General features: G+C 43.4%; 1 protein-coding gene and 1 pseudogene across 1 annotated transcript; one reads left to right on the forward strand and one right to left on the reverse strand.

The window, feature by feature from the left end:
- Positions 1–840: 840 nt before the first annotated feature.
- On the forward strand, positions 841–11,935 carry LOC140353916 (growth arrest and DNA damage-inducible protein GADD45 alpha-like). Its single transcript, XM_072438709.1, has 4 exons — positions 841–1,046; positions 1,837–1,938; positions 10,597–10,819; positions 11,807–11,935. Exons 1-4 carry the CDS (start codon positions 856–858, stop codon positions 11,918–11,920), a joined length of 630 nt encoding a protein of 209 aa, XP_072294810.1. The 5' UTR covers positions 841–855; the 3' UTR covers positions 11,921–11,935.
- A 689-nt stretch (positions 11,936–12,624) lies between these two features.
- On the reverse strand, positions 12,625–21,908 carry LOC140354327 (protein transport protein Sec16B-like; annotated as a pseudogene).
- Between the last annotated feature and the right edge of the window lie 962 nt (positions 21,909–22,870).

The following is a 22,870-nucleotide window of genomic DNA, read 5'->3' on the forward strand; positions in this document are numbered from 1 at the left end:
AACAACAACAACAACATACAACGACATAGAAGACGAAGAAGCAGACGAAGAAGAAAGAAGAACATTGCCATGGAAACAAGCAAGGAGACTCTCTTCCAGGACAAGTAAGAGTTCCTTCATAGTAAATTTGTGGGCTAGGAACTCATGTGCTTTGAACTCGTGGGCTTTGAAACGCCAACAGAACATTGCACAGACACTTAAGAGGATTTGACAATGGCAGAGCAGCAGTAACAGCCTGTTACAGGCTGACTGATCGAGAAACTATCACTTCTCAAATACATTTTCTAACTTAAAAAGCTAAATATTGAAGATACATGAGCTCTACTGTCATAATAATTAGCTACTGTGTCGACATATAACTTAATATATAGCTGGAAAAGCTGGAAGTACATTTTCGGGGCTCAATAGTCGCCCTTTTTAAATTATCTTTGCACAAGTGGGGCTTTGTTTTGTCTGCTTTTTACGCAGTAGGTTACAACAAGCTTTCAAGAGTCAAGTAACGCTTATGGCAAAAAAAGGTTTTTCCCCTTTTTTGTGGAGCTTTAAGTTTATTGTGTCAGTATTTATGTATCAATACACTTTGAAATGTGTTGATGAGACAAGCCGTGCAGTGCAGTACTAGTGACCTGAACTGGCCCCAGCTTTTTTTGTTTTCCTCTCCTCGCAGCTGAGGTCACCAGAGTGTGCAGCCGGAACCACACGGGGTCGCAGCAGTGTCCGTAGCACGGCTAGAGCAGTGTTGTTACTGTAGTATTACCGCGAGGCCACTGGGAGCAGCGCGTGTAAATGTCCCGTGGCATTGGGGGCGGCTCCTCTCTCGTCCTGCTGAGCTGATCCGTCTGTGTCAATGTGCGTATGCTGCAGATACAAGCGGTGCACGAAGCGGTAACGGTCACAGAACAGATCCCGGCAGCGCGCAGACAAGGACGCACCGTTTACGGACCGTTTACGCACAGCTCCGCTCTGGATTTTGTTGGATCTTACGCGTCTTTACGGATGTGCAATATGACTTTTGAGGAAAACAGTGGGGAAAACTCATCGGACAGGTTAGCTTACTTTTGTTTTCTTTTTTTGCAGCACCGTGCGTAAAAAATGCATATGCTAGCAATTTTACGCATTTTTTATTTGATTTTATTTTTTCAAAACAATGCATGCTTTCTGAGAATTTACTTACTTACTAATGTGGATTTAAGTGGTGGTTTTATTTCTCGGTGCTTTCCGGTGCAACACGGCATCACCGTGTGGGACATGCTCAGACAAGTGCACGGTCCAGCCGTCACGAACATGCTAATGCTAACCGGCATTAGCTCAGGGTTTTGCTAGCGTTTTTACTTTTTTGTCGTCGAACTTGAGGAAAAACTTGCCAAAATACTTGCTTCTTAGGTTTTCTTCTCTTCCAAAAATCATTCCTCGCCACAAGTATATGATTTTTATAAGTTTTGCAACTTTACATATTATTTCTGCTTATTTGTCTTAAATAGCTAATTTGCAAACTAATGATTTAGTGAAAATTTAGGCCTGCAGCAATTATTCGGAATAATTGTAACTAATTGTCAAACTAATCATATTTTGATAATCGTAATAGTTAATTTGAATTATGCAGACTCTTAAAGAGCAAATGCAAACATTTATTTTATCACAAGGACGGCAAAATTACGAAAAAAAAATCGTTCAACCTTTATTTGTGTGCATTAAAAATTATCGTTTGACCAGCTAACTTATCAAAAAATAATTACTGACTGGTTGACTATGTTAATATACTCGTTAGTTGCAGCCCTAGGTAAAGTGGCATCCTTTTAAGTGGACACAGATTGACATATGTTGTGTTTTTTCCAGTATGGAATCGGTGGCTGTTGCACTGGAGGAGGTCCTGAGCTCTGCATTGCCCCAAGGTTGCATCACTGTGGGAGTTTATGAGGCAGCCAAGTCACTCAATGCGTAAGTTTGCAACAGAACAATGGACCTAACCTTTAAATTGCCTAGTTTGAAGCAAACAGGAGTCCATAAAATGCATTGAACTGTATTATTAATTGCATACAGTTACAATCAAGGTAACTCACTTATAAGTTAGCTAAATTGATCAAGTCACTGAAGTAGGTTGCAGATTGGTTAATGTGTATTTTTGACATATTTGGAAGAGTTAAAGGTGGTATGGACGATTTTTTTCAGCAAATTTTTAATCATATTTCCTCGTGGCGTGGATAAATCATTTGTCCTGCCACGTATCAATCATAAAACGCACCTATCGCTCACCTGCAGCCGCGTGCGGTTCGTGCCCACGTTTCCGCGTGCATAAGCGCATGGATCTATCATAATATATTTCAAAATGAAGACGGAGAAAGACAGTTCGAGCTGACGCAGAAGTGGACAGAAATCTACGGGAGACGAGCGATGCGATCCATTGCGCTAATAAACAAACGCACGTGTGTGTTGTATCAGTCCGCACGGGGGAGTGCGCATGCGCACTTCCGCCTGCGTTATCAAATCGCCGAAAAATCGTCCATACCGCCTTTAATTTGAAAAAAACATGATTAATAACAGTATAGTAGTAGTTTCCTCAAAAAGGGTTGGAATAATAATGTTATTGCACTAAAAAAGATTCTAGATCCTAGACAGAGTTTATTGTAAGTCTCCAAAAAAAGACCAAACCATTATGTTATGCATTGTCTGACCTTAAAGACTCCCCCAAGGACCAAAAGGAAATGACCTGCTGCTACTGACGTAACGCTTAACTTCAAACTGTAATAAGCAGTGATAAATAATGAGTTTAAGTATTTTTTTTGTTTTATTCGTCACTATGTGCAAACTTTCTTGCCCTAAAATGTGCTACAGAAATCAAGTGTATTGCATTGAAAGAACAAGTAAGATAAGATAAGATATTCCTTTATTGTCCCACATGGGGAAATTTCATTGATGCAACGCAGGTAGATACAGAGGTAGATACAGAAGAAAAGAACAGATCACTTATAGGAAGTTTGAAAAACACTCTCAGTAGAAGATCTCCTATAAACAAAAACTCCCATAGACAAAACCTCCCATTACCCAACAAGGGATGGAGGGGAAAAAAAAATAAAGATAAAAATAAATAAATACTGTAAATGAGGCGTTGGGAAGGAGACCCAATCTTGCGACCTCTGAAGGACTGTATAATTACTGGATATATTTCCCTAATCTTCCCAGGTTGTCCGGCCAGAACAAAGGAGAACGTCAGCTTTGCTTATCACTCTTTATTTGCTTGAGGTTCGGGGTTAGATGTGGTTTGATGTTTGGTTTCTACAATACAGAAGTACAGTGAATAGTGGATATTAAAACACAATAATTCAATGAATATAGACAGATAAACATAGAATATACAGACAGTAAAGGTGTGAATAGTTTGCAACGTTAAAACAAGTTCAAATGGGAAATAAACAGTATATAAGCAGCAACATTCACAACAACACAACAGAGCAATGATCTCAAGCCATTTTCTCGCCAAAAACTATAAATTCCGATCGTCCTTGAACGCATCACTACTAGCGCCAGCGTGCTGCGGAGTGATGCTGGCCTATGGGCCGTGAACGCATCGTCGGCGCAGATTACACTGCCGAGATGGAGCCGGATAAATAAGACAAACTAACTACAGGTAATGGCTAATAGTAGCACAGTTGAAACAGACAAAGACGAAGCATTAGGAGGATTAAACTCACATTCTCAAGGACCAAACACACAGGAAAAGCACACGAGGAACGGGAAGCAGACGGAGGCACCGTGCCATACGAAGGGGGAAAACAACACAACAACTTTGCTAAACGCACAGAAGTCCCGTCAGGTGCTGAACTATGATTGGTGGAGAGTAAGAGGACGTGATTGGCTGGACTATAGCTGGAGATCAGGTTACAAATAGAGAATAGGAACGTAAAGAATAGCTCTAATAATAAACTAATAACTAAAACCAGAGTGACTAACTAAATGATGAACAAATCAAACACTATATTTACATGCAAACACTAGACCCTTGTTAACAGCCGCCCCCAACTTTGAGAAGCAAAGTTGAATAAAGTCAGTTTGAGTCATGAGGAAGAGATGGGAGTCTGATGAGCTTGGCAACTGGTCTAGTATAGGATTTATCTTTGACCTGGACATGACAAGTACGAATCCTGCCATCATGTCCAGGGAGAACAGTTGTGACACTGCCAATGAGCCACAGGGCACGTGGAAGCTGCTGGTCAATAATAAGAACAATGTCACCAACAGAGATGTCTTCAACATCCTGTTGCCACTTGGAGCGGCTTTGAAGGGATGGTAAGTAGTTCCTGATGAAGTGGATCCAGAATTGGTCCAAAAGAGCTTGGCAGTGTCTCCATCTGCGCCGGCTGAGGACCTCCGTAGCTGGATAAACGACTTGAGGAGTGGAGGGGTCCAGCCGCCCCATGAGCAGAAGATTGGGAGTGATGGGATCTGGATCTGCTACATCCGAGGAGGTGTAGCCGAGAGGCTTGGAGTTGATGATGCTCTCAACTTCCACGAGGATTGTTCTCAGGACTTCTTCTGTGACCGTTTGAGAGCCCAGTATTGCGTGCAATGCGGACTTGATTGAGCGGATTTCTCGCTCCCAGGAACCGCCAAAATGGGGTGCACTTGGTGGGTTGAAACGGAAGCGGATTTGCTGGCTGGCCAGTTGTGACTGAAGATCAGGAGCCAGGGAGTTGAAGGCATTCTGGAGTTCTGAGCTGCCACCTTTGAAATTTGTGCCTTGGTCGGACAGCAGTTCGTGAGGCTTGCCGCGTCTGGAAATGAAGCGCCGCAGACTCATAAGAAATGAATCAGTGTCCATGCTAGACAGCAGGTCTAGGTACACTGCACGTGTAGTGAGGCATTTGAAGATTATGCCCCATCTTTTCTCGTTGCGCCTCCCAATCTTGATTATGAAGGGGCCGAAGCAGTCCATCCCAGTAGAGTAGAAAGCTGGACGGTGTAAGCGTAAGCTGGACGGCGGGAGATCTGCCATTTTGGGGATAATGGGTTGGCCGCGCCACTTACGACAGTCTGCACAGTGATGCTGATGTTTGCGCACTGCCTCTCTGCCACGTAGGATCCAGAACCTTCTGCGTAGTTCGGCAAAAACTCTCTTTGGACCTGGATGGGCGAGCTTGCTGTCATAGTCTGCGATGATCAGCTTTGTGATGGGATGATGAGGGTCGAGAACGATGGGATGTAATGTTTCTGTGTTGAGGGAGTCACAGCGTCGTAGTCTACCTCCAACTCTGATTAGGTGAGTCTCCGGATCATATTCTGGGGCCAACGTGAGGAGTCTACTGCTGGACGGGATAGTCTTTTGGGAGGAGATGAGGGCAAACTCATCTGGAAAGCATTGGCCTTGTGGTCGGTGGCCGCCCCGTGACATGCCCGGACTGTAGCGTCTAGCAGCTCTTTGAAATTATTGAACTGGCTAGCGTCAGGCAAACATGTAGGAGGGGAGGAAGTGATGAGGCCACAGAACTTGGCCTTACGCAGCTCAACGGGGTCATCAGGACAGGAGAGGTCTGGACAGGGGGGCCAGGAGGAGTCACTCTCATGTAGGAAAGGGGGTCCATCACTCCAGCGGCTGTGATACTGGATCTGGGAGAGGGTCAGTCCACGAGTGATGTCATCAGCTGGATTCTCACTGGAGGGAACATAGCGCCATGAGTTGTTCTCGGTTAATTCCTGAATGTCCGCTACTCTGGCACCAACAAACACTTTATAGCGACAGGAAGGGGACAGCAGCCAATTCAACACAGTCGTGGAATCGGTCCAATATGTGACCGATGAAATGGGGATCCTGAGCTCTCTTTTCAAAACCGTGCCGAGCTGGGCGCTGGTGTGGGCGGCGCAGAGTTCCAGCCTTGGAATCGACTGCTGGCGAACTGGGGCAACCCGTGATCGAGCAGCGAGGAAGGCCACCTGGACTTCACCTTCGTTGTTGACAGTGCAAAGGTATGCGACAGACCCATATGCTCTTTCTGATGCATCTGAGAAGATGTGGATGCTCTGAATTGCAGATGAGAGGTCTGTCTCTGGGTGCACATAACCGGTTAATAGAGATGTTAGGTAGAATATGAAGCTCACTCACCCACGCATTCCACAGCTGGAGGAGGTCTTCTGGAAGGTGAGGATCATCCCAGTCATGTTTCTTTCCCCAGAGCCTCTGCACCAGGATCTTCGCTCGGGTGGTATAAGGACTGAGCAGACCTATGGGGTCATATTGTCTGGCTAAGACCCGATAGATGTTGCGCATGGTGGGAGGAGGCTGCTCTGTGTGGCGGAGGCGATATGTGATAGTGTCTGTTCCGCAGTGCCAGTGGAGCCCTAGAGTTCGTTCTGGAGGGTTTGCTGCATCCAGGGACAGCCACAGCTCTCTACTTTCTGAGGTGAGTTCGGATGACATATGACTGATGATGTCTGGAACGTTGGTGGCCCATTGCCTCAGCTCAAACCCACCCGATTGGAGGAGAGTCTGTAGCTTAGCGACAAGCTGTTTTGCCCCTGCCACCGAGGGGAAGCTTTGAAGGAGGTTGTCCACGTAGAAACAGTTCTCAACTGAATGCCGGGTATCTTCATCAGGGCTACTGTGGTCGAGGACGTGCTTTTGAAGGGCAAATGTGGCACAACAGGGACTGCAAGTGGTACCGAAGGGAAGCGCCTGCCACTGGTAAATGTCAGGCTGGGAACTGCGGTTCATGTCTCTCCAGATGAAGCGGAGGAAGGGCTGGTCCTCAGGCAGAAGGCGAACCTGATGAAACATGCCTTTAATGTCGCTGCTCACTGCGACGGGGTACTCTCTGAAACGGAGTAGGACACCAAGGAGCGTGGAGCCTAAGGTGGGCCCAGGAAGTAAATGTTCATTCAAGCTGTTGTTCTGAAAGGTGAAGGAACAATTGAAGACAATGCGGTCTTTATCATTGTGGTGAACCATATGATGTGGGATGTACCAGGAATGGCTGCTATGGTCTTCCGACGACGAGATCCTTTTGATGTAACCTGAGTCCAGCAACTTCCTGATTTCCTGACTGTAGCGAGCTGCCTTGGCAGAGTCTTTGGAGAGGTGACTCTCTGTGCCACGCAGGTGACCCATGACTGCTTCTTTCAGGGCACTGAGCGGGGGGAGTCCCTCTTTCCATAGAAGAGGAGTGGCATATCGTTGGACATTGTCGACTTCGATTCTTATCGTTTTCTCTTCCAACCTTTGGATAGCTGCATTGTCCTGCTTTGATCTGGTGATGATCTTCTCATTACGATAGGGTAGAATGTCCATCTCCCATAATTTGGATACATGATTGAGAAGGTCAGCTGAGGAAGACGATGTGTTTATCAGGAGACACTGGGGGGTCGAGGGCTGGTGAAGCAGAACCTTTGCAGGACCTTGTAGAGTCCATCCAAGACGTGTCTTGAGGGCTGCGGGACCACCTGGTGGTCCTAAGTGAACAGGCTCAACTGGTGTGAGGAGGTGAGGGTAGTCTGAGCCTATGAGGAGGAGTGGCTGAGCATTGCTGAAGGAATGGAGTGGGAGACCCCTGAGGTGACGATATGCTTTCTGAAGGGCCTCTACGGGATGAGAATGTTTCGAGAAGCCGAGTTCGGGGGCAGTGAAGGCTCTGTGAATGCGGAAGCGCTTCTGGCGATGGACGGGGGAGGATATGCAGAAGGACACTGAATTGCCTGATATTGTTGTTAAATCTTGACGGATTGTTTTCAGTGCCAAATCTTCTCTCTGTCCCTGGAGGTGCAGTGTTTGGGCCGCACTGTGGAGGATGATTGTGCGTTCGCAGCCGTCGTCCAGAATGGCATAAGTCTCCAGGCTGTGCTGGCCATTGTGGAGGATGACCTTAACCATCTTCAGCAGAACACTGCTGCTTCTCCGATCTGGATCTAGATAATAAGTGACGGGCTGCCCAGGCTCTGGAGCTGGTCGCTCTGTCTTCACTGTTGATGGAGAGTTGACCTCATGCAGAATGTCAAGGTGAGTTTGACTGCATTGGTGGCACTTAGCTTTGAGGTAGCATTGGGCAGCTAAGTGGTTCCGGCCACATCTCCAGCAACGCCTCTCCGTCTTGATCCAGGCTGCTCTTTGCCCAGGGGTGAATTTCTTGAACTCAGAACATTGATTGAAATAGTGCATGTTATTATTGCAATAGGGGCAGTATTTCTTCGGTTGTTCTGATGACATGGGGAGTTTAGGTCTAACTGGTGATGATGGGTTGATGAATTTAGAGGCAGGGTCAGAGCCAAGCAGAACTGTGGTCGGGCGAACATTGGGTCTCTGCACCTTAGGCTTGGTAGCTTTGTGGCGGTCGTCCCGAGGTGAGTGTGAGTAATGAGGTGGTACATCTTCATCCTGAACACGCACCTCACATTCCAACCAGTCTGAAAAGTCCAGCAATGTGGGTATGGGCTTACGAATGGGGTCAATGAAGCGTTTGAACTGTGTCCTCAGTTCATGTGGCAGCTTGGATAGTAGACGTGATGTGTGTGACCCACATTCTAACTCTGTCCGCCCCTCTCTTCCTAACTGCTCCAACATGCCGACAAGTGCTCTGACTTTCAGGCCAAAGTGACGGAACCCTCTGCTGTCACCACTCCTTATGGAAGGCTCTGCAAGAACCTCGTTAATGCGCTGCAGAGCTAGTTTGTGACGCTGTCCATACATCTCAGTGAGTGATGCCATTGTTTTGGAATAAGGAGTTGAGCTATTGCTATAGGAGTCAGCTACGAGGAGGGCATCTTCATGTTTGAGATGATCGACTAATATCTGGTATTTGAATCGCTCTGTGGCATCCCGGGGCAAGATATTGTCCAGTGCGATTTTGAGGCGAGCAAACTGACGAGAATCATCTTCGGTGAAAGGGGGAATATGTGGCTTCGGCCCTCTGTACGTGGTCTCGGTCAAAGGAGGAACATGAGCGGGGGTGTATGGCTGAACATACTGTGGAGTGGACTGCAGACCTGAATTATACGAGGGGTCGACGTACATTGGAGGAAACAGAGGAGCGGGAGCTGGATGGTCTGTTGCCGGAGGAGGGGGTGGAGGCAGCGGACCATCTAATGGAGGAGGTGATGATTCAGGCCACGGCGGTAGATGGACATCCATTGGTTCTCTGGAGTACTAGTAAGGAGTGGAAGTGTTCTCTGGAGGATGAGTTGGCACAAATGATACAGCGCTGACATCAAGCTGATCAGGCTGTCTTTGAGGCTGAGGTGGAGGAGCAGGTCTCTGGGAAAGAGAGCTGAACAGATTCTGCATGTCTCTCCTGAGCTGGTTGTTCTCCTCTCTCATCTCCTGAAGCGCTGACAGGACTGCTTCTGAGCTGAGGTTCTGTGGAGCACTCTCTGGAGCGGGAGAGTAGATTTGGGCAGAAGGATGAGGAGCTGCTCCCTCGTTGGAGTGATCAAGCTGACGTCTTGGGAGTGATACGAGGAAGTCGTCGAGATAGCGAGGCTGATGGACATCACGACGAGGACGAGGGTGAGCCATGGTTGGACTGGGAAAACTGAGGAAATCCGGCTCGAAGGACCATGTAAATGAGGCGTTGGGAAGGAGACCCAATCTTGCGACCTCTGAAGGACTGTATAATTACTGGATATATATTTCCCTAATCTTCCCAGGTTGTCCGGCCAGAACAAAGCAGGACGTCAGCTTTGCTTATCACTCTTTATTTGCTTGAGGTTCGGGGTTAGATGTGGTTTGATGTTTGGTTTCTACAATACAGAAGTACAGTGAATAGTGGATATTAAAACACAATAATTCAATGAATATAGACAGATAAACATAGAATATACAGACAGTAAAGGTGTGAATAGTTTGCAACGTTAAAACAAGTTCAAATGGGAAATAAACAGTATATAAGCAGCAACATTCACAACAACACAACAGAGCAATGATCTCAAGCCATTTTCTCGCCAAAAACTATAAATTCCGATCGTCCTTGAACGCATCACTACTAGCGCCAGCGTGCTGCGGAGTGATGCTGGCCTATGGGCCGTGAACGCATCGTCGGCGCAGATTACACTGCCGAGATGGAGCCGGATAAATAAGACAAACTAACTACAGGTAATGGCTAATAGTAGCACAGTTGAAACAGACAAAGACGAAGCATTAGGAGGATTAAACTCACATTCTCAAGGACCAAACACACAGGAAAAGCACACGAGGAACGGGAAGCAGACGGAGGCACCGTGCCATACGAAGGGGGAAAACAACACAACAACTTTGCTAAACGCACAGAAGTCCCGTCAGGTGCTGAACTATGATTGGTGGAGAGTAAGAGGACGTGATTGGCTGGACTATAGCTGGAGATCAGGTTACAAATAGAGAATAGGAACGTAAAGAATAGCTCTAATAATAAACTAATAACTAAAACCAGAGTGACTAACTAAATGATGAACAAATCAAACACTATATTTACATGCAAACACTAGACCCTTGTTAACAAATACATAAATACCATTGCATGTGATCACGACAGTCATTGCACATGAATATGTCACGACGGCACATGGATTGCGCATGAATTTCACAGTAATTGCACATATGACGGAATTGCACATGGTTAGGTCAGTATTGCGAGTGTAAGTAAGTAATTGTTGTTTCTACGTGGTTGACGACGTGGTTCTCTGCTTATTGGCCACAGACGACGAGGAGGACGTCGCTCTGCAGATTCACTTCACTCTGCTCCAGGCGTTCTGCTGCGACAATTACGTCGACATCCTGCGAGTGTGCAACATGCGGCGTCTGGCCGAGATTCTGGGCGGAGGGGTGAAGTCCACAGCAGACTTGGATCTACACTGTGTTCTAGTTACAGTAAGTGTTCTGCCCATTCTCAAGGTTTTAGTTGTTACAAGGGTTGTACATTAGCCTACACTGCCCTCTTGTGTTCGCCCAGTGCTATTGTTTGTTTTCGTCTAAAAATCCAAGATTGCCGCACGCCATGCCGAGTTTGTCATGTGTTGAGCTCGTGTTTCCCACATACGTGTTGTTGCTTTGGACAATATTTGTCTGTAAGTATCGTGATGTAAAAGTATAAGTTTGTTACTGATGTGTTAGCCTAGCATTTCATTTGCATGTCAGCAGCTAATTACATATTTTGTATTCCAGTTTTATGGTTGGTCTAAGAGGACAACAGCTGTATGCTGTTCTTCAATAAATGAACAAAACACCAAGACGTCTGTTTATTGGAGCGCCGTCATCTGGCAGTCTAGCCTTGCAAAGAGAGTAACTTGGGGCGAGGACAGCAAAGTAAGTGTCATTAGTCACTCACAACTGCTTACAAACTGTTTTACCAACCACTTAGGGCTGTGAAAGGCAACTATTGTTTAGCCAGGTATCTGTGAGGGCTTTGTTCCTGGCAAGGGCTGAAAATAATTGTTGCTAGCATTTGCTTTAGAGTTTGTATGAAGAAAAAAAAAAAAAAAAGCAGGGAAAAGTGGCTGTCTCCTTCTCTTTCAACAGTTTGTGCGGGATTGGCTTATGTGTCATACTAAATTATAAGTTAACTTAAAGGGGACATAGTAAGCAAAGGTTTAGCTCAATATTGTGATGTAAAATGATGACCTACTTATGTTATAGTTAAATTTTAAGTATCTGTAACAATATCTCTTTTAATTAAAGATAATGATTCATCTAAATTAATGGAATAGTATTAGTAAAACTGCATTTTACACTTAACAGTTTTAATCAAGGTTCATGTCTGCAGTGAAGAATTGTATACATTGCTGAGTGAAGCTTTATCAGTTGCAGGTTTCCTTTCGTAGCATTAACTAACCATTCTTTCCTGTCTTATTTTTGCAGAACCCTCAATCTTCTCTATGGAAAGGCCCAGCATTGAGCAAAGTCAACAGATTCTGCAGAGACAGCCGCTGCTTGGATCAATGGGTGCCGGTCATAAACCTGCCCGACCAATGAAAACCTTGTTCCAAGTAGTCCTGACACTCACCTGTACTTGCTGGAGGTTTCTGGCTGGTTGTGTTTAGTTTTGGTTATATTCTTCCAACTCTGCAGGGAGCCTCTTTTTCAGCGCTTGTAAATACCCTTTTTGTTTCAACAATGTTTGTTAAATTTACCTTTGCATTCCTTTTAAATAAATTATAATTTTATATTTACAATTTTACATCTCTGTATTTGTTACTTCTCCTATCCCTAGTAATGGGTCGTATAATTATATTTAAGAGTTTGCTAAAGAACACGTGCTTATTTCTCCCCTGTTTCATCATTTTTGTGTTATTTAGTATGAGCAGCAGATGTGACATAGGTAGAGGTAATTCCACAAGTTACCTAGCAACCATACTGTAATGTAAACAAGGGCCAAAATCCATATAGATTACACAACAGTTATGATTTGACAAATAATAATACCCTATAACACCTTTATGTTCTTAAATGGATGTTTAAACGGTCAGAAAAACGTGTCAGTTGTGTGTAAATTGTCCCTTATTGATGACATCACAGAGGGATTCTGTTTTAGAACTCAACACTACTACTACTACACTAACTCAGCACTACTTCCTGTTTACACTTTATTTGTCAATTTTTCTTCACAAACTGCAACTTGACGGATGTAAAACTATGTTAAATATTTACTAGAGATGCTATCCCGTCGCATTGTACCTTTAGAAGTAGTGAGTGAGCACAAACATGGGTGCGTTCTGCCGGAGTATGGCCTGTCCCACCACCTCACAGTAGTGAAAGGCCTGAGAGGGAAGTCCGCAGTCCAACAGCCGAGTGGCATACAGGAACTTATACACCTGACAACGGACCAAACATCTCAAATACAGGTCGCTCATTTGACAATATTGGAATGAACTTCTCGGATGACAATGACGCTATTTGTACCTGAAAAGAAGGTATGGAGAAGTATTTCCCTCCAAGGTTCTGGCAGTACTCCAAGAGAGTACTGCAGAGTTTGTGGCAAAGTCTTTAAATGGCCGCCTACACAGTTGGAATAGAAATGATGTAGCAGTGAACATAAATAACGAAAAGCTCCTTCCAGTGATGAGTCTGGTCCCACCTGTGGCTGCTGCCCAGGAGCACCAGCCTCTCGTCCTTTTGAGTGAAGGCTCCAAAGGGCAGTCCGGCGGTCAGGTAGCACACATGAGCTGAGTGCAAGAGTCCTCTGGAGGCTGCAAGGACACGAGGGCACATCTAATCAATAAGAATTAGAGTAAGCTAGAACCTTGAGTAACCTTGCTACAGTATGAGCATCACTCTAAATTGAGTTCTACACATTTATCAATCTGGAAAGGCTCTCGCTGAAAGACGTCAGGACAAGACAGAACGTCATGAGGAACCTTTCGATCTGAGTGCTCCAAGTGTCACAACAGCGGATCATTTCGAGAATCAAACCTTTGTTAAACTCAGTTGAGAGAAAAGCACAGACGTCTTTCCTCCCCACAAATGCAAAAGCACTTCTATGTTGACTTTTCCAAAAACAAAATATTCCATATTTCTGTTCAAATAGGCCAATGTACATCTGTCGGCGCCGCCATGTTTGTTTTGGTTCATTTGGCACTTCACCTCAACTTCTGCCCAAACCACAATGCTGCCCTGTGATTGGTCAGCCAACAGCAGGAGCAGGTCCAGATGACTTCTCAAGAGTGTGTGAACTCACAATCATCAGGAGAATACATTTGTTTGATCAAAATTAGAACTGTCAGTGGTGCAGTGGTTTATTGTGTTGCACATATGTTGGTTCTGTGAGTTTGCAGCTGATTCTGATTTGTGTTTGAGTTGAGTCAGAAAACAGAAAATATTGTGAACATTTTTAATTGGGTTAATTTTAGTATTAGATGTTTGATTTGTTAACTCAAATAAATGTGAGTAAATGTAACCCATAGTGTAGTATATAGTGTACATTACATAGAGCAGGCTGCATACCCAGAGTGTCTCCCATGGTGGAGACGGCCTTCTGTTTGACAGCAGGGTCAGAGGTCTCATTGGAGAGGATCACAGCCAGGTGAGGCCTCCAGTCGCCCCACTTCTCACTGCCACAGCACTGGACATAAGAGAGCACGGGTCAGAGAACATGCCACGCTCTGGAAAGCACGGAGAAAAAAGACACCACGAGGAAGAATGCTATTTCTGAGTCACATCACACAGATGGGAAAACAAAATGCGAGTCAGGCAGCCCGATCTGAGAAATGTGATTCATATTCCCTGTGAAAAGATAAAGCCCAGTCCCACTGAAACTAGTCTGAAACTTGCTGTGCTAAATGTCAGATCCTTATGTAACAAATCACTCTTAATTAATAATTGTATTTCTTCTTATAATCTTGATTTTATGTTTTTAACTGAAACGTGGCTTGATAAAAAACACAGGAAATGTAGTTCTGATAGAATCTGCCCCATCTAACTTTAAGTTTGAATCTGAAACACGAAAAAATAAAAAAGGAGCGTGAGTCTGTGCTATCTTTAGGGATGAAATAATAACCCGCAGGTTCTCTTTTGGGGTGTTTTCATCATTTGAGTATGTATCCTTTAAAATGGAGCTAAAACAGTCTCCATCCATTCTCTTCATTGTTTTATACAAGCCTCCCCAGCACTGCCAAAGTTTTATTGATGATTTTACTGAGATGCTTTCAGTCGTATGCACAGACTTTGATGGTTTGGTCATTACAGGTGATTTCAATGTGCATGTTGATAATATTTGTGACAGAAACGCTAAAGAGCTTGATGCTGTCCTTGAAACCTTCAGTCTTACTCAGCATGTGAGTGGCCCCACCCATATGAAGGCTAAAATGGTTAAAAAAAAGCAGAAGGCGCCGTGGAGAAATGATGATTCGGTCAGGGCACAGAAAAGGGAGTGCCGCAGGGCCGAACGGAAATGGCGCAAGTCAAAGCTCCAGGTTCAAAAAGAGATTTACAAAGAGAAGCTGAACATGTACAACCTCATTTTATGTAGAACTAGGGAAAGATATTTTTCTGAAATAATTGGAAGCTGCAGTAACAACTCGGGTGTCCTGTTTGCCACAGTAAACAGATTAACAAACCCTCCAGCTCAGCTGCACATCCAAGTGTAATGAGTTTGCATTATTCTTCAATTACAAAGTTCAGGGCATTAAAAATGCTATAAATCCCACAATGCAAAAAATTACCCTAAAACCACCAAGACACTTACTGTCTAGCTAACTCACTTTGCACCTGTAACTGACAAAACTGTCCAGGAGATCATCACCAGTCTGAATTCATCTACATGCTGCCTCCATGTGTTACCCACCAGATTTCTAAAGTCTGTGCTGAACAGTTTACTTGCACCATTCACTCACATAGTTAACATGTCGCTTCAATCTGGAACATTCCCAATGTCTTTGAAAACTGCGGTCATAAAGCCTCTCCTAAAGAAGAGCAGTCTTGATGCCGCAGTACTGAGTCATTACCGGCCCATCTCTAATCTGCCATTTTGGGGCAAAGTCCTTGAAAAGGTTGTTTACCAACAGCTCACAGATTTCCTCTTAATAAACAACTCATTTGATGTTTTTCAGTCAGGTTTTAGACCTCATCACAGCACTGAGACTGCTCTTGTCAAGGTGACAAATGACAGCCGCCTGAACACTGACACGGGCAAAGCCTCAGTCTTAATTCTGTTAGATCTGAGTGCTGCTTTTGACACTGTCGATCATGGGATCCTCTTACAGAGACTTGAGGACTGGGTGGGCATCACTGGCCCTGCCCTAAACTGGTTAAGGTCCTATCTGGAAGACAGGAAGTATTTTGTTGACATTGGTAGCTGTGTCTCAGACCACATGACCCTGACCTGTGGAGTGCCCCAAGGGTCAGTCCTGGGTCCCCTTCTGTTCAACCTCTACATGCTGCCGTTAGGTCAGTTGATACGCAGTGAAAATGTGTCCAATCACAATTATGCAGACGACACTCAGAGCTATGTTTCACTGTCGGCAGGTGACTATGGACCAGTAGATTCACTCTGTCACTGCATCCAACAGATCAGTTGACAAAGAGAAAGTGTTAGCGGTCACCTCCAGAGTCTCGCTCTAAAACCTACAAATCAAGTTAGAAATCTGGGGGTAATAATGGACTCAGACTTGAATTTTAACAGCCACATCAAATCAATAACATCAGCAGCTTTTTACCATCTAAAAAACATTGCCAAAATCAAAAATATAGTGTCAAAACCAGATTTAGAGAGACTTATAGAGACTCATGCGTAGATTAGACTACTGTAACAGCCTGCTCACTGGCTTATAAAACAGCTGCAGTACATCCAGAACGCTGCTGCTCGGGTCCTGACTAGAACCAGGAAGTATGATCACATTAGTCCTGTTCTCAGGTCTCTGCACTGGCTCCCTGTGGCTCAGAGAATAGACTTTAAAGCAGCTCTGCTTGTGTACAAGTCTCTCCATGGCCTAGCACCAAAGTACATCTTGGATATGTTAGTGCCATATGAACCATCTCGGACTCTGAGGACCTCAGGGACCGGCCTCCTGCTGGTGCCCAGAGTCAGGACTAAACATGGGGAATCTGCATTTCAGCTTTATGCAGCTAAAATCCGGAACAGTCTTCCTGAAGATGTGAGACAGGCTTCTACTCTAACAAAGTTCAAATCTAAGCTGAAAACAGTTTTGTTTAGCTGCGCATATGACTGAAAGGATTTTCTTTGCACTCTTCTCTTTTATGACTTAATTAGTTAATTTTATTATATCTGTAATTTCTTTGTGATTTGAATGCATTTTTCCTGCTGTGTGAAGCACTTTGAATTGCCATGTGTCTGAAATGTGCTCTACAAATAAACTTGCCTTGCCTTGCCATAATTTAAAAAAGAGAAAAGATCTGTTAAAAGTACATTTGGTGATCTAACTTCACCACAAAATGTACCTGCCAAGTTAAACATTACATACATCAAATTAAATTGCAAATCTAAAACCCAGAGATAAGACAGAATTAACACTCCAGGGTTGATTTTGTCCTCCCATCCCAAGCCCAGTTTAATGTTCAGTGTTATGTCAGAATAGAATAATCTGTTTTTACTAAAATTACTAAATGAATAAAGCGCTAAGAGGCAGACGACTTCCACCACAGATGGTAAAAGAAAGAGGTGAGGTTCGCTAAGTTCTAGTTGGACACATTCTTATTTATTTTGGGACGTGTTGTGAGACCATGTCAGGGCCGTTCTCGAGAGGGAATTTCAACAAAAATGGCTGCTCGTAATCACTTGTAAGTGACTTTTAGCAGCTGTCGTGCGCCTCACCTGTTCAGTACAGTAGTGTAGGACCTGCTGTCCATTTTGCTGGCCAGGAACAGAGCGTATCCCCACAGGCCGCTGTTCATCGCAGACTCCAGCGCTTCCTGGAAAGCACAGTAGAGAAATGAGTGGATATATGAATGTCTACATAAACATAGACATTCATTCATTCATTTTCTAACGCTTGTTCTCGTTAGGAAACTATGGGTGACTGGAGCCTATCCCTGTGACTTTGGGCCTTAGTTGGGATACACCTTGGACAGGGGCCAGCTCGTCGCAGGGTTAACACAGAGACATAGACACACAGATACACATTCACTCTCACATTCATTCACTAGGGCCAATTTAGAGTGGCCAATTTTGGCTAACACATGCATGTCTTTGGACGGTGGGAGGAAGATGAAGAATCCGGAGAGATCCCACGGTAACACGAGAAGGACATGGAGACTCCACCAAGAGAGATCACGTAATGTTTGTCTGGCCCGGGAATCAAACCCATGATATCCATATTGGGGGGTGCAATATGGAGATAATTTGTGTCAATCTTTATTTAGGTTTTAAATGTGCCACACTGTTGAAGATTCCAGGCAATAACATCTTCGTGGGGACAAGCCAGTGGTGGAGCACTCTATAGTGCATAGTGCACCCTCATTTATATTATTAATTAAATTTGCATTCATGTAATTTTTTATTAGTTTAGATTAGTTTAACACACGAGAAATAAATGAATACTTTGTGGCATTAAAAAAAAGAAGACATATTTATTTATAATTATTTATGCCATACTACAGTTTTTTACCTGTAGGCTTTATCAGGCAGGAAAGGACAGTGTGAAATGGGGATGAGAGAGAAGGGAGGACATGCAGTAAACTGTCGGTGTCGGTTCAAAACTCAAGACATTCTGTGCCATAACCACACTTCTTTATTCTTATGAAGAGAATGTTTTTCTTGATTCTAAGATAAATGGGGGAAACACTGCTTTAAAGGGGACATAATATTCCAAATCAACTTTGATGGGCTCATAACCTTGTTAAACAGTGTTTCCTCTTCATTAGTTTACTCAGTTGTATTTTAATTGGTTCCTGCACGTTTGAGAAATGCAACTGAGGCTCGAGTGTTCAGAAAATTCCTGTTTTCACCTTCCCCCAATCCCCGCCCACATCTCTGAATTTAGTTGTGATTATTTGAAAATAGAAAAAGATTCAGAGTAAAGGCCTATGTGAGTAGGACGCGGTGAGCAGCAAATGCTGCTTGGAATTATGTTTTTATTGCTTGCACGTGGCAAACGTTGATGCTCACTCACACTCACATTCTTGACAACAAAGTTCTACCACCACTTCCTGATCTGCATGTCTGCTGTGTGCACAGGCCTTAGCACATGTAGGAGAAACATTTCAAAAAAGCAGTTTTAGATCAATATGGTACTCTACGAAGAACAAAATGTGACATTATGATCTACTTGTGATATAATTCAATACTAAATATCTGAAAAAAGCATAATAGGTCTCCCTTAATACTATGTAATGTGTTTGTGTGGTTGACCTTCTTCCTCCCGGCCAGCAGCAGCTGTGTGTAGCTCCTCAGGGCTTTATGTGCACTCTCTGAGCTGCAGTGTCCCGTCAGCAGGTCATCCTCTACGTCAGAGGGAGGAGCTTCAGCCACAGAGCCCTCAATAAAGTCTATGAGCGAGGCCGAGTCGGACTGACCACCGCCTGTCCGCCGAGAGCCCTGGACCAGCAGCTCTGCCATGTCGGAACCAACTATTTGCTGGGAAACAATAGACAATTAGATTAAAACTTTATAATGCAGATCTATATCTATACAATACTAGGACAGATGGGACAGATGCATATGGGACATATATAGTTTTTCCTGTTTTGTTTTTTGGCCTAATTTTTTTTTAAATGTATGTAGTATATCTAGAAAAAACATATCCTGATCATTAAAAAAGTCTGAAACTAACTCCATTTTTGTCTGCAGAACAGTATGAGTAAGTTCCACAAGAGGGCAGCAGAGCTCTTGCCGTGCAGCTTGACATCTCTCAAACACGCTCCTGCCATCTGGTGGGCAAACTCAATCGCATCCACTTTGTGCAAATCTTCCCTTTGAATATAATATTAGTACAAAACAATCAAATTAAACAAACAATTAAGTATTATAACATGTATTCGTCAATTTAGGACTAGGACTTAAGGACAATATCTTGTTAAGGGCCCTGGGAACTTCCTCATTTCTTGTTGTTCTTTTGTCTCACTAAGAATTACCTGTGCAATAAAAAACATTTTTATAAGATTAAAATTGGTCTCACAGAAAGACCTTGCGTAACCTACTGTACCTCCATGCTGTGTATTTCCAATTGGCTGACATTCTTCTGAGTGGTAAAACCTGGACAGACCCGTAAAAGTTGTCCGGACGGTCCAAAACTGAGGGTCCAATTGAAAACGTACCTGTTTGAGATGGAGCCGGCAGAGGTGCAGGCTCGCTCTGCTCTGCCCCGTTGATGTACAGACTCAGTTCGTAGCTGCTGGAGTAGCTGCCGAGTTTTCTAAAGTTCCCAAATAATATGAGGAACCCTTTTCACCATTTTCTTTGTTTGCAGCATCTTCGTAGTCATCTTTGTGTGTCTGTGTACTGTCTTTCCTTTGGTGATATCTAAAAATAAATCATCAATAAATGTTTTGAGGCAGTAAGAGTACTTAGGATACTTTTTTGAGTAAACTTATTTTGTATTTCCAGGTAATGTAGTGGTAGTTGTTATTATTTAAAATCAGTAACGCAGGCCATGTGTACATTGCTAAATTATTAAGACTTGATAATGATGAATGATGAATGATGAATTGGTTGGTCATTGGTTGTATATTTTGAGATTTAAAGACAACACATTTTGAAGTTTTGAACATATTGCTACAGAATATTGCAACTACTTTATGGCAATGAAACAATAACACTAAAGCAGGAAAATCCCAGAAAACTAGTTTCTAAATGTAAAATATCATTAAAAAACACAATTTTCAATATGTTACACACGGAAAAAGCTGCCGTATTTTCTGCACTATAAGGCGCACTATCAATGAATGGTCTATTTTTGATCATTTTTCATATATAAGGCGCACCGGACTATAAGGTGCATTAAGCGAAACAAAACGTGTACCACACAAAAGTAAGTTGATGCAGTAATTCTACACATAATAGGAATACAATGCGCAGGGTTTAAAATTGGTATTTATAATATTGAGCAAACATTATTACTACTTACTTAAACTGGTAAATCAGTCAAAGAAAATGTACAACTTTATTATTATTCATTATTTGGACTTAATTTGAACCGCTATCATCAATTCAACAATATAAACAAACCCGGTCTTCATAACTTACTCTGTGCTGGTTGAAGTATTTTTCTGTTTTGTGTTGTCTTGATACTGTTCCCTTTGCCAGGAGTCGTGTTGACACCACTGACCTGCATCTGTAAAACGCAAAGGTCTCTAAACGCAGCTTGACGCAAAGAATAGTATAGTTTATGAAAATATATGGGTGAATACCAGCGTGCTGGTGCTGTCCTCTGTAATGGTCGTGTTGGTAGTAACCATAGCTGTCCCTGTAGTCCCACTGGGCGTACGCTGGTCATAACCATGACTGGACACAAACACATGACAAGAGTATACAACTAAACATTGTTACAGTAATTATGTATTGAGTAGGGCAGCAACAATCGATTATTTTATCAGTCAACAGTATGTGGCAGTAAATGCACCTTGTCAGTTGGCTGCCAACCGCAATTAAAAGCAACACACACAAAATAAATATCTGTATTATAAATATAAGTGGCCTTTTTAGGCCACTACAACGTAATATATCAGTGGTATTATCAGACAGATAATAAATATCAGCTCAATGCATAGCAGTTCACACATTGTCAGTAGTATTGTTTTTATGTGTAGGTTTTTAATTCCCAACAGTGGAAACAATGTAGGCACTTCGGTGTACACCATTATTGTATATTTTTGGCTTAAAAGCTTGTGTTAGTTGAAGGGCTGAAAAAAAAAAAAGATTTGATTAATTTCAACTAATACATTATTGAGATAATCTGGACTATACGCAGGGCCCAAACATGGCACGCCCTGAGAGAAGAGGTTTTATGACATGGATAAAGCAGCTATTACATCAAAATGAAACAGACATTGAATGTTTTTTTGAATAATCTATACAAGATGCATCACTTTAGCTCAATCAAATGAAAAAAATGTTGCAATGTAAATAAGTAATTAGCTAAATAATTGTTAGTTTAAGCGTATTATTGTTTTATATATACCGGTAATGCATAGTTATGGTCAAAGTTATGTTCATATTTATATTTATATCATCACTAAATTGCACTGCCAGTTTTGCGCTATTGTTCCTCCCATACTGTCCTTTTAAAAATTATATTTAGTCTATTCTTATCTAAATTTATCCAACACCTTACTTTTTATGTATGCCTTATTTTACTACTATTGTTATTCATTATTTTATGTTGCACCCGACTCATGGCTGAATTTTGTTTGTTGACAAATGTTGACAGAAAATAATGTGTACTTACAACTCTCTCAGTGCTCAAATATGCTCAAACGTACCCGCAAAAATGATATATCGGTACTTTGTGAATACATTTGCCATTATTAAGGACAAACCTTGAATGCGGCCGCTGTTGCTCTGACCATCCATAGCCTAGGGGAAAGTGCTGGGGTCCATGGGCGTAAGGATCTCCCTGGACAGGACTGGTCACTGGGGGCCTGAAGTGTGACTCAGGATGGCCCCAGGTCCCCATACTCTCGCGCCGCCTGCGCCTCTCGGCCGTGCGGATCACACTCTGCCACTTACTTAGGTATCGCGCCGTATTTCACGTGGTATTTGGCCGTGAAGGTTCGGCATTTTCCAGACCACGGCTCGGCAGCCAATCAGCGCGCAGCATGCAAACTTTCACTTGTAAACACTCAACTGTCATGGCGCCGACCGCGGCGGACTATCGTCAAACGCTTCCCGGCCCGATTTAAAAACTTTTTAAAAATGTATTAATAAAAATTACACCGTCCTTGCCCTCGAAAAAGTCCGTCCACATGTCGAGATACCGAAGACGGCCCTCTAGCTAAAAGCCTGCTCAAACCCAGTCATTTCTTTGTTTACCATGCATTTGTAGTTAGTGGGGTGTCCAGTAGGGGGCGCGCCATATTTTGCATGGAGCGCTCCCTACTGGAAACGTGATAAAGCGCACGTGATAAACGTATGCTTTATGACGTCACCAGCATCTAAGGTATAAAGCAGCTGAGAATGAATTCTAAAGATTAAAGTCTGCAGAATCAAGTCTAAGGAGGAACTTCTGGCAGTATTGTAACACCAGCCGCCATACAACGACGTAGAAGACGAAGAACCAGACGAAGAAGCAGACGAAGAAGAAGGAACAACATTGCCATGGCAACGAGCAAGGAGACTCTCTTCCAGGACAAGTAAGAGTTCATTCATAGTAAATTTGTGGGCTAGGAACTCATGTGCTTTGAACTCGTGGGCTTTGAAACGCCAACAGAACATTGCACAGACACTTAAGAGGATTTGACAATGGCAGAGCAGCAGTAACAGTCTGTTACAGTCTGACTGATAGAGAAACTCTCACTTCTCAAATACATTTTCTA

Source organism: Eucyclogobius newberryi, unplaced genomic scaffold, assembly GCF_026437365.1.
Source record: "Eucyclogobius newberryi isolate DKJ021-1_F unplaced genomic scaffold, fEucNew1.0.hap1 SCAF_9, whole genome shotgun sequence".
NCBI classification, from domain to species: domain Eukaryota; kingdom Metazoa; phylum Chordata; class Actinopteri; order Gobiiformes; family Gobiidae; genus Eucyclogobius; species Eucyclogobius newberryi.

Coding starts and splice junctions, on each gene's coding strand:
- LOC140353916 (XM_072438709.1), top strand. CDS start 856: ATGCTGCAGATACAAGCGGTGCACGAAGCGGTAACGGTCACAGAACAG. Junction 1,047..1,836: donor GGGGAAAACTCATCGGACAG/GTTAGCTTACTT, acceptor TGTTTTTTCCAG/TATGGAATCGGTGGCTGTTG. Junction 10,820..11,806: donor TACACTGTGTTCTAGTTACA/GTAAGTGTTCTG, acceptor TTATTTTTGCAG/AACCCTCAATCTTCTCTATG.